The 15,391-nt window shown below is 51.2% G+C and overlaps 1 protein-coding gene across 1 annotated transcript; it reads right to left on the reverse strand.

Moving 5' to 3' along the window:
- Positions 1-7,349: 7,349 nt before the first annotated feature.
- Positions 7,350-14,645, reverse strand: LOC311189533 (interferon-induced very large GTPase 1-like; the record flags this gene model as incomplete). Its single annotated transcript, XM_084261196.1, has 1 exon — positions 7,350-14,645. One exon carries the CDS (start codon positions 14,643-14,645, stop codon positions 7,350-7,352), a length of 7,296 nt encoding a protein of 2,431 aa, XP_084117322.1.
- Positions 14,646-15,391: the final 746 nt, after the last annotated feature.

The raw sequence follows: 15,391 nt of genomic DNA on the forward strand, positions 1-15,391 counted from the left end.
ACACACACCCCCTGGCATCATCACCCCACCCTCAACCCACAGCCCTGGCGCAGGGGACACTCACCCCCAACGATGCTCAGCAGCTCCCCCAGCTCCTGCTGCAGCCGCAGCCGCAGCAGGTCCCGCGGGCAGCAGGTCCTGGCGTCAGCTCCGCGGGGTCACCCCCATGCGCCGCAGGGTCCCCTCCGTCAGCCGCAGCAGGACGCGGCCCGACACGGCGTGTTCCCTCGCCAGCTCCGCCAGCTCCGCGGCCCCGGCCTGCACAGCCAGCCAGGCCCCCACCTCCGTCAACGTCCACTGCAAGCTGATGGGCATGATCTACTGCCACTCTCCAGAAGCTGGGGCTTAACACACCGAGGAGAGTCCTCCTGTGCTTCAGAGCCCTCCTAAAACCCCTCCAGCCCCCTGTCAGGTCACTGTTGGCAGCCAGACAGAGTTTTTAGGGCTTGTTCCTTGGCCAAGCTCAGTTGTGCAGCATTTGCTGGGTGTGGCCAGCCAGTTGTGCCAGAGATGCAAAGACCAAACATCAGGAGACACCTGGTTATCTGAACCACAAGACACAACACACCAATGGCATCTTTCCCATCAGGTTTGATTTTGGAAGGGCTTTGTGTGTTGCCATTGACACAGCTGCTAAGGTGTTTCAGGGAGGTTCACCCCTCTTGGCTCCTGGATCTGATCCTGAAATTCCTCTTAGGCACTTTGAGAGATGCTGCAGGACCCTCTGCCCACCTGCCTGTGGAGCAGAGAGGGTTTTTTTGCCTTTTTATTGCTTTGGACACTCTTGTGAGTCTCCTCTGCAGCTCCTCACCTTCATCCCAAGCCCCTCAGCACCACCAGTGCTCTCCTTGCAGGTGCTGGAGGAGCTCCATAACCCTGCCCTTGAAGCTCCCTGGACCTGCCACACACCTCAAAGCCAGTGCTGCAGATAAACCTCCTATTTCCTTTGCCAAGCCTTCTAGGATGGACTCACCCTTCCAGCCACCCCAGCCCCTAGAGAACCCCCTGGTCTTTAATCCATCTATGGCACAGCCCAAGCACCAAATCACACGAGGTGCTTCCCCATCACAGGGAAACATCTCCCTCTGCTCCCTGCTCTGTGCAACACGGGGGCTGCAGAACAGGAACCCAGAACTCCCCAAACCACATGCCCAGGAGATTACTTGTGATGGTGCTCCTCTACCCTGAGTGACATTGCATGGCAAAGAGGTCTGCAGGGTGCAGCGTGGGACTGCCCTGGTGCAGCTTGAACCCATTTCCTCTTGTCCCATCTCCTGTCCCCTGGCTGCAGAGACCATCGCCCATCTGTCTGCACCCTCCTGGCAGGGGAGGTGGGGAGAAGGTCTCCCCTCAGCCTCCTCTTCTCCAGGCTCAACACCCCCAGCTCCCTCAGCTGCTCCTCAGAGGATTTGCCCTCCAGCCCCTTCCCCAGCCCGGTTGCCCTTCTCTGGACACACTCCAGGACATTTGAAGGGGGGGTTCCTTTGCATAGTCCTTGAATTGGGTGGGTGGTCGGGATCTCCCCTTGCCAGGTTTCCCAGTTTTTGTTGCCTTCATTCCTCTCTGGCCATGCCCCAGCTCTGGCACCTGACAGAATGGGATGTTCCCTCAGGATCAGCCCTTCAGCTCTTCTCCAAGGACTCTTTCCCACAAAACGTGCTTCTTGCCAGTCCTCCAGCCCGTCTCCAAAAGCAGAACTGTTAGTGAAGCACGTCAGTGAGCTCAACCCTAAACCAAACTGTGTCTGACCACTGCCCCAAACACGTTCCTGTCCCTGTGAGAACTCTACTTCATGGGTTTCATTCTCCCCCCTTGAGACGATGAGACTTCTTGCAGGTCTCGTGTCTCACCGTTACAGCTACAATTGTCCTCCACAGGCAACTGCTACAGAACAGACTGTTACAGTATTGACCAGCTGAGCAGAGTCAAATGAACCACACTTTCTGAGGAGGTTCTGCAATTATCCCTGTGGAGGAAGATTCTCATTTAATACACAAACAATCAAGCCAATGGGCAACTAAATTCTTAGCCCTAAACAAAACACAATCAGCTCTGTGAGTGTTTGGTCTCTATTTGAGCAGGTTCTGGTTTCTCAGGTACAGCTCATCCCTGATAACTTCTCCCCTCGGTGCAGACATCCATCCATCTTTCTCCGGCCTTGGTGCCTTTTTATCCCCACATAATGAATCCAGGAATTAATTCCCTCTGCCCTGACCGCAGAGTAAGTCTTCAGCAGTGATGTAGAGGGTCATTTCCATTCCTCTTTCAGGTGTTCATCTTTCCAGACCTGGATGGAAACAACACCTCCCAGTTGGAACGGCTGAACTGGTGTGTCCAGAGGAAGGGAAACCTTTTGATTTAGGGACCTGTGCAGTGAAGATGTCGTCTGCGGGAGAGAAACCAAGTCTGCTTTAACTGCCCCCTGACTTTCTATATGCACTTGGTCCCCCTTGACATTTCAAAGGCTGGTAGGACATGCTTTCCCACACGTGGTTTCCAAAGCCCTCACTCCTTCCTCAACCCTGGGGGTTATTTGAATTCCCAAAAGAGCCGTGGGCTCTGCCCACTTAAGGCATGCTTCCTGACAGAGTCCAGAAACTTGCCTTTTGAGAGTCTGATTCATCCTTTCTACTCCCCCAGGGGACTGAGGCCTCCCGGGGGGCACAGGACAAGAAAACCCAGTGTCACAGTTTTGCGTGGCTGGGTGCTGGTGGAGCAGGGGGGCTGCAGGGGGGGCGCTGCAAGGAGCAGCCAGAAGCTCTCTGCAGGCCCCACAGAGCAAACACCAGCCGGCTCAAGTTGTTGCTGACTAAGGCCGAGCCCATCAGTGATGGTCACAGCGCCTCTGGGAGTCACAGTGAGGAGAAAAAAAAATGCAAACAGACACTTTTTGGCCCCAGAAATGGGAGTGAGAAGATGTGAGGAGCTGTGCAGGCACCAAAGCTTGGGAAAGGGGGGGAGGAGGCGCCCCTGCAACCCCTGGAGAAACCCATGAAGGAGCAGGTGTCCCCCCACAGCCCATGGAAAAGGCCCAGACCCCACCTGCAGCTCGTGGAGAGGCCTCATGCTGGAGCAGGGGGAGCTTTCTCCAGGCCCCACAGAGCAAACACCAGACAGCTCAAGGCCGGAGTCGGTGCTGACCAAGGCCGAGATGCGAGGAGCTGTGCAGGCACCAAGGGCAGGGAAAGGGGGGATGACGTGCCCCAGGTGCCGGAGAGAAAGATGCCCCTGCAGCCCCTGGAGAAACCCATGGTGGAGCAGGTGTCCCTTTGTAGCCCATGGAAAAGGCCGAGACCCCTGGGGGACTGGGCCTGAGGGGCTGAGGGACATTTTGATTGAGGACTGCACCCATAGCAGTGACACACGCTGGGGCAGCTGGGGAAGAGCTCAAGCCCTGTGGGAAAGGATTCCCGTTGGAGAAGTTCTGAAGGACTGTCTGCCGTGGGTGGGACCCCACGGTGCAGCAGGGGAAAGGTGTGAGGAACGAATGTCTCCCCGGCCAAGAAGAAAGTCAACTTGTGAGGAACTGTCGGGTTTGCGTAGCTGTGCTGCTGAGATGGCTTCTGCAAGCAGCAGCAAGAGTTTCTGCAGGCCCCAGACTGTAAACCTCGGCCAATGCAAGGCCAAAGTTGCTGCTGACCAGGCCCGAGCCAATCGGGGATGGTCACAGCGCCTCTGGGGATCACATAGAGGAGAGAAAAAACTGCTGGCAGAGGCATTTTGCCCCCGGAGAAGGGAGGGAGAAGATGTAACAAGCTGCGCGGACACCAGGGCCAGGCCCGAAGGAGAGGGGGGGGTTGAAGAATGCGGAAAGAGAGATTCCCCTGCAGCTGGTGGAGAAGACCATGGTGGAGCCGGTGTCCCCTCACAGCCCATGGGTGAGGATAGGGAGCAGAGACCATCTACGGCCTGTGGAGAGATTGATCCACGCCTCAGCAGGTTTGCCGGGGCACTTGTGAGTTTGCAGGGGACCAGGCCGGGGGAGTCTGGGCCCGACCGTCAGCACCTGGGGAAGGGAGTCCTGCTGAGAGGCCTGTGGGGAGGAGATGAGTCCCCGACACAGAGGACTCACGCTGCAGAGGTTCGCGGATACGACTGTCTCGCGGGGGTGGGACCCCACGGTGCCACAGGGAAAGTGTGTGTGTGGAATGTCCCCCCCAGCTGAGACGGAAGACAAGTCGGGAGGAACAGAGTGCAAACCCCCATTCCCCAGTCCCTGCCCCTCCCTGTGCTGCGATGGGGGGGGGAGAAAGGAGCAAATTGATGATTAAGTCAAGTGTGTGAAGAAGGGAGGGGTGAGGGGCCGTAGAAGTGTTAAGATCTGGGGAAGGAAAGCAGCTGGTGAGGACCCGCCGGAACCCCCCTGCCCATTCCCTGCCCCTCCCCACCCCATGTTGGGGGGAAGAAGGAAGTAAAATCGTGATGAAGTTTAAGTCTGCTGAGAATGGAGGGGTGGGGGGAGGGTGCTTGAAGACCTGGCAGCTTCTCATTACCCGACTCTGGTTCACTGGGTGTGTAGCTGTAGTGGTAATAAGTCACTTTTCTTTCTTTTATTCTGTGCTGAGTCTCTTTTGCCCATTGCACCAACTGGAGAGTGATCCCTCTGTCCTTATCTCAAGTCCTAAGCCTCCCAATATGTATTTTCTCCCCTTTTCATCTGGAAAAGGGAGTGAATGAGTAGCCTGGTGGGCATTTGGCCAGTAGCCAGGGCCAAATCACCACAGGAACTGACCGAAACTCCCATTCCCCAGTCCCTGCCCCTCCCTGTGCCACAATGCGGGGAGGAAGGGAGCCCAATCCTGACTGAAGTGCAGTCTGCTGAGATGGGAGGGGTGGGGGGAGCTGCTTTGAGATCTGGTCCCACTTCTCATTACCCAACTCTGGTGTCCCTGGGGGTGCAGGGCAGTGCCATCAATTAGAGAGTTTTCTGTCCTTTATTCCATGCTGAGTCTGTTCTGCCCGTGACACTGACTGTGGAATGATCTCTCCCGGGCCTTATCTCCATTCCTGAGCCTCACATACCTGTTTACTTCCCTGTCCATCTGCCCGTGCCACTGCTCTCATCCCAACTCCCAGACATCCCATGCCCTGCTAGAAAGGAATTAACTCTATCCTGGCTGAAACCAGGACAAGGAGTCAATAATTGTTTCAGGGGTGTCACCCACCAGCCTGGATCATTTTGGGGGCAATCTAATTGTTCTGCCAACCATTGGCACTGGTTCTAAAGCAGACCCTGGACTTCAAGCTCCTTCTGTGCTGGAGTCCCTCCCGGCTATCCCTGGCACTCACTTGCTCAGAGCAGCTGCCTTTGCTCTTCACGTCTTTGCTCTTAACGTTGGCCACATGACTGCTGGCTGCAGGAAAGCCTTTCGGTTTTCCTCTGGGACAAAGCAGGTGCAAATGTTTGTGGTGAGAAGGGAAGAGGGTTCTGACTTGATCCTGAAGCAGTTTCTGAGCTGAAGCCTCGAAAAGCCGGAATGAAAACCCAACAGCCTTGGTGACTCTGAAGCAGGGATCCTTTATTGCAGCGCTGGGCACAGGGGGATCGCTCCTCCCAATGTGTGCACCACCTAAAGCCAAATCTCTCCTGATTCTACAGATTAACTCTACGTATTCATTATCATTCCTAAGAAAAGGCAGGGTCATGCAAATGATCTCCAGGAAGTCATTTACATGAACTCCTCCCAGATAGAGCATGTGCAGTGCCACTCAGGGGGTCTTCTGGTGGTCTTCAGGGATGAAGGCTGGTCGTCTTCCTCTCAGTCAGCTTCTTCCATTTTCCTTCTGCACCTGCTCTTCACTGTGTTCTCCAGAGTCTCCAAACCCCATTCCTGTGCTCAAACGAGTCAGGAACCCCTTTTAGCTGAAAACAAGACACACTCTGTCTCTTCATTGGTCCTTGGTCCCATTATTTATGCCTTCCCTGTCTTCTCTTGCTTTGTCTCCAAGGCTGTTCCACTGGTAGGCGTAAACTTTGTAGCTGCTCCAGCAAAACAGCTTCAGTGGCTGTAGCCACAATATTCTCAGATCCAAACCACACAAATACTTTCTATTCTCCTTCTATAAAAGCTCTATTAATAAATTCTCTCTTAAGCTATACCTATATCAATCTCTCCTGTATTGTGATGTATCATTCAATCAATCCCCCCCTTTTCGTTATCCTTACAAATCCTTTTCTAATCTCAAATTATACTATTCTCTTTTAATCATTTTGAAAATTATTTGCCTGTCTCTACTTGATGTCTTATTTTATTCCTTCTCCAACCCTAGGATGTTATAGTGGTTCGTTCACAACAGCACAGAGAACACTGAGTCACCACACAAGGAACTAAATCTAAAATACCTATTATAATAATCAAGGCAAAAATGAGCGTAGCAAAGCTTGGGAGCCAGGAAGTAAGCTTATTCCAAACCTCTTGAAACCTCCACGATGTATCACCTTGAGCTGCTTGGGGAAGAGCTTTTGTTTCCTTCCACACATTATCTAAACCTGTTTGAATTTCCTTCTCTTGGTGTCTCTCTGCACAACAGCTTTGATTTATTGCTGTGCACACCCCTCCTTCCTTGGCAAGCAGCACCTCTAACACTCTCTGACCCTGTCTCTGGCACTTAAGGAAGAACCTCTATCTGTAATCCACGGAGAGCATCTCTTGCACCCCTTGGGAATAACTCCAGGCTGGCAGATACATTAACTCCAGGTTGTTCCTGTTCACCCACTGGAAGGCATGGGAGGAACCACCTTGCAAAGCCATGAGAAGCCATTGCCTGTACTACTAGGGGGTTTAGTCCCGTTTTATGTATTGTCCTCCAAGGGGTCCGTAGAATTCCTGGTGGAGGGTGTGAGTGATTGAATATCTGCTCTCCAGGAATCAGGTATCCTCAAGTACATGTTCCACCCCATATATGTGGAACTAGTCAAAACACAAGCTCCAATTTTGTGCTGTAGAATTTACATTAAAATCTCCTCATTTTAAGGCACCTGTATCGTTTTTCATTATAATTACCAAACTTGGCAGCTCAAGCTTGAGCCACCCCGATTAGCGTGTGCCACGGGTGGTCCAAGAGGGGCAGTTCCACGTGTTCCTTGGGAAGTGCTGCACGTATCCAGCAGTCAGGTAAGTCCAAGGCTCGTCCAGCAGCCGTGTCAGCTGTACGTAAGCATTGTCTTTCCAGGCAGTGGTGGTTTCAGAGCGATGGCAGGAATAGCACACTTTGTTTCACACAGCTCCCTAAGCGATTAGATACTGCTTTCTTCACACAGCCACTATAACAACAAGAATTTGCAGATAGACTTCTCCTCTGTTCTAAAAGGCAAAGCAGTTGCGTTTCTGCCTTCATATCGACTTGGCCTAAAGCTTCTCCAGTTCATCCAGTGCTTCCTGCTTACTGATATTCTCCCATGGAGCAGGGATTTCTCCTCTACCTTGAAATTTCCCATTGTACAGATTTTCTAGCTTGGACCTAAAATGACACACAAACCATTTCCAGTACTTTTGCAGGGATGTATCAGGAGTAATCTTCCAAGTGGAATACGGAGGTCCTGCATCCCGGTATCTCTTGTAGGGGATGCATATGTCTGTACCGATATGCAATAAACAGTTGCTTGCAACCAAACTGGAACAAATATCAATGACCAGATCGTTTGTGTTGTACCAATGCGTTCCCTTCAAAGCTTGCGGACGATGGAAGGTAACCTGGTGATCTCCATCGTGATTCGGCATGGTGTTTGTGCAAAGAGCCCAACAAAAGGGACACTGCTGCAAGCACCCTGCAAACTGCTCAGCCAGGATTGTGTGAGGCTGCCTTTCAAACGAGCTCAGATCAGCTCTAGCAAACTCTTCCTTGAGCTTGTCTTTCAGGGGAGTCAGTGCTTCCGTCACGGCATTCTTCAGGAACTCTATGTCTGTTATCTCCTGATGCTCAATGCCCTTCAGGTTCCTTCTGGGCAGGTTTAGCACCTCTCCAAGAGCGCTGCAAAACTCATCCAGCCAAAGAGAGATTTTGTCATCTCTGTCTTGTCTGTCTTTGACAATGTTGGTTGACGTAAAAACAGCTTTCTGGATGCTCTCATAGTGGTGGTTAAGAGAGTCATCTAAGAACTTCTCCAGCCTCCTGTTCTCATCTAAAGAGTATGCATGAACACGTGTCTCAATGTAACTCTGCAAAAACTCTCCTGGGCGATTCAGGTACTTCTGGAATTTCTCAAAATCTTCTTCTTCTGCCAGGTATCTCAGTATGCAAGCTTCCAGAGAGGATCTATTGCCTCTGAAATCCAGGACTTTAGCCTTCATGTCTCGAGCTATGTCAAGAGCTGTCTTCTCATAGACCGCATGGTGAAGAGCTGGGCCGATCTTGTCACACAGGAAAACAGCAAATGTGGTGATAGAAGTGGCTCCCTGGCAGGAAATCTGGAAACACTTGAAGAAATCTTCTCTCTTGCTCTCCAGGTAGATGGTCGGATCATTTGCTTTTCTGAATGCCTTGTGCATGGCATTAAACCTTTCTGCTGCTATTCTGCACAGGAACAGTGACAGATCTATCCTGTAATCTTTATTTAAACTGTATTTTGCATTGGTAGGGACCAAATTCATACCTTTCTGCACTTCATTTAATATTTCATGAATGAAACTTCGACTGTAATCCCTTTTCTCCTTTTCCTTCCTATCAATGTTTGCCATCACACACTCTATGATCTTATCCGTAATGTGCTTTATGTGGTTCTTATCAGCTTCATCTAAATTCGCTGCCAAGAATCCCCAGCGTTTTCTCTTGGCAACATGTCTCTCAAAGTCAACAGAAAATGTTCCATATTTGGGATATGTCCTGATTCGTTTATGCAAGTTGGGCTCCTTAAAGTGATCTAGAAGGACATTTTCTATTTCCACATCAATATCAACCTGTTCCAGAGGCGGAGCAGTAGAGGAGACTTCAGCAATCCATCTTGCCCAGAGAGAAAGGAAGTTGTCTCTCAGTTCTCTTTCACTGAGTCTCTGGCCTTTTAGAGACAGAGCCAGCTCCCGGCTCCTTTTCAGGAGCTTGTTTTCATACTCCGACTTCCTTTCATCCAGTTTACTCTGGTTCTTCTTTAGTTCAATGAGATTCTCACACTTCTTTCTCGTTTCCAGAAGAAGAGATTCTTTTAGCTCTTTCAGCTTCAGTTCCATGCTGGTTTTCCACTGGACCAGTATCTCGCAGTCTTTGTCCTCGCTGAAATACTTCTCCAGGGCTTTCATGATGGTGTCGCTTGTCTCTTGCACTTGTTTCTCAAGGGATTCCGTGGTGACTTGCTGCAAGTCCCCATTCCGAATTCTATTGTCCAGTTTCATTTGCAAGTCCAGGATGTGACTCCTCAGCTGCCAGCTCCACTGGCTAAAGGCGGTTTCCAGTCTCTTGTACGCAGCAATCTCCACTGAGTTCTTGAAGCTGAAAATGAAGTTTTCATTCAGCAAAGCATTCCAGAGGTCACTAATGCGGACACTCAAGCTCGAGAGCCTCAAAATGCTGCCCTGAGACTCCTTCTGGGCAGCCTGGAGAATTTTGCTCTTTAGTTCCTGCACATTCTGGCTGTAGGTGGGATTGGGTGGTGCCATTGGGGGGTTTCCTTCCCACAGGTGAGCAAAGTAATGAATGTGGGTGTTCACGTCAAAGCGGATGACGTCGCTGAAGCAGGAAACGTCACAGAATTCCTGCTGGGCGGCTGTCAAGGTCATTTCATCCAGCTTTTCCTGCAGACGTCGTTGTCCTTCCATGTTCTGTTCCTTGGCGGTTATTTCTCCCACATTCTGGTGCACAAACAGGCAGCTTGGAGACAGACGTACTTGCTTCATCCTCAGGAAAGCCTGCACAGCAATCTGCAGGACATCCTGCATTTCTGAAGGGTTTTCTCCAAAGATGTTGATCAGAGTCATGTTGCCAATGCCAATGACAAAGGTGGCCAGCTCGTTGTCATGATTAAGGGACTGCTTATCGACCATCTCTATGGCACGAAGCCCCTCTGTGTCAACCACAAGCATGTAATCAATTCCCAAATCCTGCTGCAGCTTCTCGTCCACTTTAAGTAGCTGCATAAACGCTCCCCGGGTGCATCTCCCTGCACTGACGTTAAACTGAAGGCCAAACATGGCATTCAACAGGGTTGACTTCCCTGTGCTCTGGATGCCAAGCACTGAAAGAACAAATACTCGTTTGTCCCCCAGCTTCTCAACTAATTTGTCAAAGATTGCTGCAACCCATCGCAACGGTACGTAAGAAGCATCACCATCCATCAGCTCAACGGGATACCCTGAAGCCATCAGATCAGCTGCAATCTCAGGTAGCTTGGCAATACATTTATCCTTTGAGTTCATTGATTCCAGAGCTTCATAAATCTGCCCTACCTCTCTCAAAACATGCTCAAGGCCAATGGAGGAATCGTTGATTTCATTGGAGAGGGCATCTAACCTACTCAGCAATGTGGGTTTCAGGTTGGTTTTCTGATTGTTTTTCTTTATTGCCAGGATTTGAGACCATAACTGGTGATATTGTCTCTTCAGTTCATCAAGGCGATCGGAGGTCAGGTCATCCATGAAGACCTTCATCCACTGCAGGAAGTATTTCTTGGTATCCACTGGTTGTTTCTGGAGAAAGCTGAGGACTGATCTCATCAGCTCATTGAGGGGGAATGCTTTGTCCAGTTGCTTCCTTCTTATTGCCGACTTCTCTGATTCAATTTGACTCCGATGATGCTCGATGCTCTTGTTCCTCTTTTCCTGCAGGCGAGTGAGTTCTTTGTCCTTTTTGCACCACGTGTACCAGAGTTTTCCTTGAAGAGGCAGCAGCTGGGCTTTGATCTCAAACAACTTCTCTTTCTTCAGAAGCTTCACCAGCTCCTTTGCCTTTTCTTTGGCTCTCACACACTCCTCTGTATCTTCATCGACTAGGAACCCGTGCTTGCGAGCGTTGTCCAGGCAGGCATCGAGGCTGAAACGCGTGTTAGACCCTTCCAGGAGATCCCTGATTGTTCTTGTCAGCTCAGCCATCAGTTCTGCCTCATTTCTGTTCTTGATCCCTATTTTAATGTTTTGACTGGATCGGCCAGCTGGAACGTTCTCTTTTTCACTGAACAGACAGACCAAAGGCCTTTGGGACTGCCACAGGTCACGTAAAATTTTCACCCCCTTCTTGTCACTCTGATCAGTCTCGCAGACAAGAACCACGTTCACAGCAGATATCTCCTGCAGAAACTGCAGCTGTTCCTCATGGTCCCGTGCATCTCCGTGCAGGTTACAGAAAGCAACACAGCAGCCAAAGCTGTCGTCGTCGCTACCGCGGGGACAGTACCAGGAGATCTCCACAACACCTTTCATCAGCAGACAGTCTTTGGTGCTGCCTTTGCAGTGTCGGTGGAAAAAGGTGTCGTGTTTTTGTTTGCTCAGCAGGGCATTCAGGATCTGAGACTTGGAAGAGGAGGGAGAACTGCCGATCCGAATGAAGGACACGATGGGTGTCTCTGCCTGGTACATGAGTTTGTTTTTGTAGCTGGTAATCCTGGTCTCCTCTCCTACCTTCTCAGCCACTCTCCAGCTCTTTTTGATTTGGCTGAGGGCCCAGAGGGGGTACTCTATCTGGGAAGTGCACGGGTTCGGTACCAGCAGAGGTAGTGCAAACTGGCAGAAAGCAAGCTTGGTTGAAACGTACTGTCTCATGAAATCATCGGCGCAATGAAAAATTGCCATCTGCAGGTCCATGGGGTGCACGTGACTCTCCTGGGCTGCAGATCCACGGGCTTCTTCCTCCAAATCAGTGAAGAAGTCGTCAAAAGAATCCGAGGCTTCATGCTCTCGCGGTGTGATGTTGGGCACGCGTGCAGGTTCTGGGGTGCTCTTGTCCTTGCAAGTCAGGTACCTCACCCGATAATCCACAGTCAGTAGCTTTTGCAAGAAGTAAAAGGGTAGCTCCTTTTCCCTGCTGGGCTGGCTGTCGTGTAAAGATGTCTTGTAGATGATGTGGAAATCTTCTGTCCCCATCTTTCTTGGGTAGTGACTTTCTAGGCCGAGGCGCTTAAGCAAGTGGAGGAACTCTTGGTTTGCCATGACCGGGGTTGCTCTGGATTTGCTGCCATCTGATGCGGGTTGGGACCGATTGGGAGGCTCAGTTCCTTGAAAAGTGTCTTCCATGTCCTTGATGATACTGTTTTTCTTCTGATCGTCACATGTTTCATCCAAGCACCCACTGATGAAGGAATTCAAGTCCCTTTCCAGCATTTCCCAGTCTTTGCAGGCACCGTGCTTCCCAAGGAGAGTTTTTATCTCTGTGCACCATAAGTCTTTCATCTGATCTTCCATGAAAGCTAATCGCTTATTCTTCTGCTCAAAGGACACCCCTTTATGTTTGGGTGTTACAGTTAGACCCAGATGCAGCAGGAAGGCCTGGGCTCTGTAAACATCTTGCTCCTTCAGGCTCAGATACTCCTGATGCCCTGTTTGCATTTCATTTATCATGAAGTTAATTTCTGGGTATCCAAGGAGGTGCTGAAAAGTGTTGCTTTCCGCCTGGTAGCCCGTGCTGGTTGTAATTAAGAGCACCAACAGTTCTATGTCTTTCTGGGCCCTTTCCCTGAGAAACTGCAGTAAGGAATAAAGAGCTAGGCTTGTGGTCAAGGTGGCTTTTATCTTTGCTTCGTGAATGACAGATGCAGAGGATTCCGGTGCATAGGTGACTTCCTGGATGTGCTCCTTCATTTGCAGCATCGTCTTGATGAGATCTTCAAGCTCAGAAATATTGGGAGTTTCAGGAAGCTCATGGTCAGTATGGAAGACCCACTGCATAATGAAGGAAGACCTGGGGAAGTCCTTGACAGAGTAGATATGAGGATCCAGGAGGCTCCTGAACAGAGACTTGATGTAGGTGATGTTTGCTGGGGGTGACCTCGTGCAATACACAACGGTATTGGCCAGGAACTCCTGCAGCGCTTTGTCCGACAGGCACACGTTGATCCAGACACTATGGTTTTTGGTTCTTTCATTCAGATTCTGTTTGAAATCTATCAAGGTGAGCAGTTTTCTTTCATCCACCATCGCCTCCCAGGACTTCACACTCTCCATGAACTCTTTGGCCTCTTCCACTGCACTGACCAGGTCCTCTCCAAACATGGTGCCGACATGGTGATTCGTCAGCGCTTCATACGCAGCCCTGAGGCTGCTACTCATTTGATAGATGGACTTAAAATCACTGCTGTGATTGGACAGGATTATATCCCACACTGGGATCAGCTGGAAGCCTCGGTCGATAACACACCAGGTTGTGTTATTAGCTACAAGCCCCAGTCTCCACTGAGGAAGAGAATCCGTCTCTGATGGGCCCCCTGTGTTGGTCACGTAGAGCTGAACCGCTGTGTGGGCACTTGTTCCATCTCTTGCCTGAGAAGAAGCCGATGAGCTGGATTTGGAAACATCCACGCCCACTCCAGCGCTGAAAATGAAGCTGCTGAAGCTGGCCCTGACGTAGCAGTGCAGCGCTTCCGATGCCTGACGCTTCATCTCTTCCCGCTGCTCAGCTCTGAATCCTTCCGTAGATGCTTTCCACCAGAAGATCCCCCCAAAGTGGAGGGGACCCTGGTTTGCGTGGGACCCGAACCTGCTGAAGAAGCTGCCACACCTGCTCTTCAGCATGTTGGGCCTGTCTGCTTCCGGGGTGATGCTCAGAAGCTGCTCGAGCTCTTGCAGCTCCCGCAGGGCGACATCCGAGAGGCGAAGCTGATGCTTTTGGAAGTAGCAGGAGGCCAGAGGGATGTACTGGTACTTGGTGGTGCAAATGTAGCTCTTCTCAGAGCGGGACTGGTGGGTGTCCTCTGACTTTGAGGATTTGCTGTAATCTACACCAGCTTCAGCATTAAACCCCCAGAACCCAGCCTTGGCAGAAACGCTGATGCTGAACCCCAGCTGCTCCATGGACTTGGTGAAAGTGGCTTCTGCTTCGGAGGAGGAGAACTCCTTCCTCTCAAGCAGCGACCCTTGCTCTGGACCAGCGAGCTTCAATCCGTCGGGCACCCTGATGAGCTGGTCTCGCTTTGCCAGCACATCCTCCATGTTGCTGGTTCTGTAAATGCCTTGCAGGGCCAGCCCCCCCGACGCCCGCCTCAGGACCTCAGCGTCAGGGACATTCTCACCTTTGCCCACTGAGGACTCCTGCTGCTCCAGCTGCTTCTGGATGCTCTCCAGCACCTGCGCCAAGGGCTTCTCTGGTGGGGCCCAGTACTCTTTGGGAATCTCCATGGCTTGCCACAGAGCCTCCTCTTTCTGTTTTACAGCGTCATCGCTGTGCTTGTGGCTGTTGTGCATGGCTTTCAGCTCCTCCAGGACGCGCTTGGCCTCTTCTTGTCTCTGCTTTGCCATCTCCAAGCGCTTCTTCTGCAGCTCCTCCAAACTTTCTTTGGTGTCTGTTAGTTTCAGGAGTTTTCGGAGCGCCTTTGTTTCCCAGGAGTGCTGTACTTTGCACTCCAGCTTAAGGTAGTCTTCATATTGCAGATGTTTTAGGGCTTCTGTGGACTTGACTCCCAGTATCTGAGACAGTTTGGGGAGCCAGTATCTAGCATCCAGTCCTTCCTTCTCACATGCTTCTGCCAGTAGTTTTTTAGCAAGATTGCCCTTTTCATCATCCTCTGGCATGTCTGCCTGTGAATCCTGGCTGTGGAAGAGGAAAGCAGACTTTATTTCATAGAATCACGGAATCATTTTGGTTGGAAAAGACCTACAAGATCATCAAATCCAACCGTCTCTCCAGCCCTACTAGACTCAACACCAGACCATGACACCAAGTACAACACCTGCTCTTTGTTTATACACTTCCAGGGATGGTGACTCAGTCCCTCCCTGGGCAGCCTGGGCCAGCATCTGACAGCCCTTTGAGTACAGAAATCATTCCTAATATCCCACCTAACTTGTTCCTGATGCAACTTCAGGCCCTTTTCCCCTCTCCTGTCACTGGCTACCAGGGACAAGAGACCAACCCCCACCTCACTACAACCACCTTTTCAGAACCCAGAACTGGACCCAGCACTTGAGGTGCTGCCTCCTCAGTACCCAGTCCAGGGGCACAGTCCCCTCCCCAGACCTACTGGCCACAATATTTTTTATACAAGCCAGGATGCCCTTGGCCTTCCTGCCCCCCCAGGCACACTGCTGTCTCATGTTCAGCCTGCAGCCACCCAACACCCCCATGTCCTTCTCTGCCTGACAGCTCTCCAGCCAGTCTCCCCCAGCCTGTAGCGCTGCAGGGGGTTGTTGTGTCCCATGTGCAGGACTCTGCCCTTGGCCTTGTTAAACCTCATCCCCTTGGGCTCAGCCCATGGGTCCAGCCTGTTCAGATCCCTCTGAAGAGCCTCCCTACCCTCAGGCAGATCAACTCTTCCTCC

The sequence above is a fragment of the Gallinula chloropus genome, assembly GCF_964237585.1.
Source record: "Gallinula chloropus genome assembly, chromosome: 3".
In the NCBI taxonomy this organism is placed as follows: Eukaryota; Metazoa; Chordata; class Aves; order Gruiformes; family Rallidae; genus Gallinula; species Gallinula chloropus.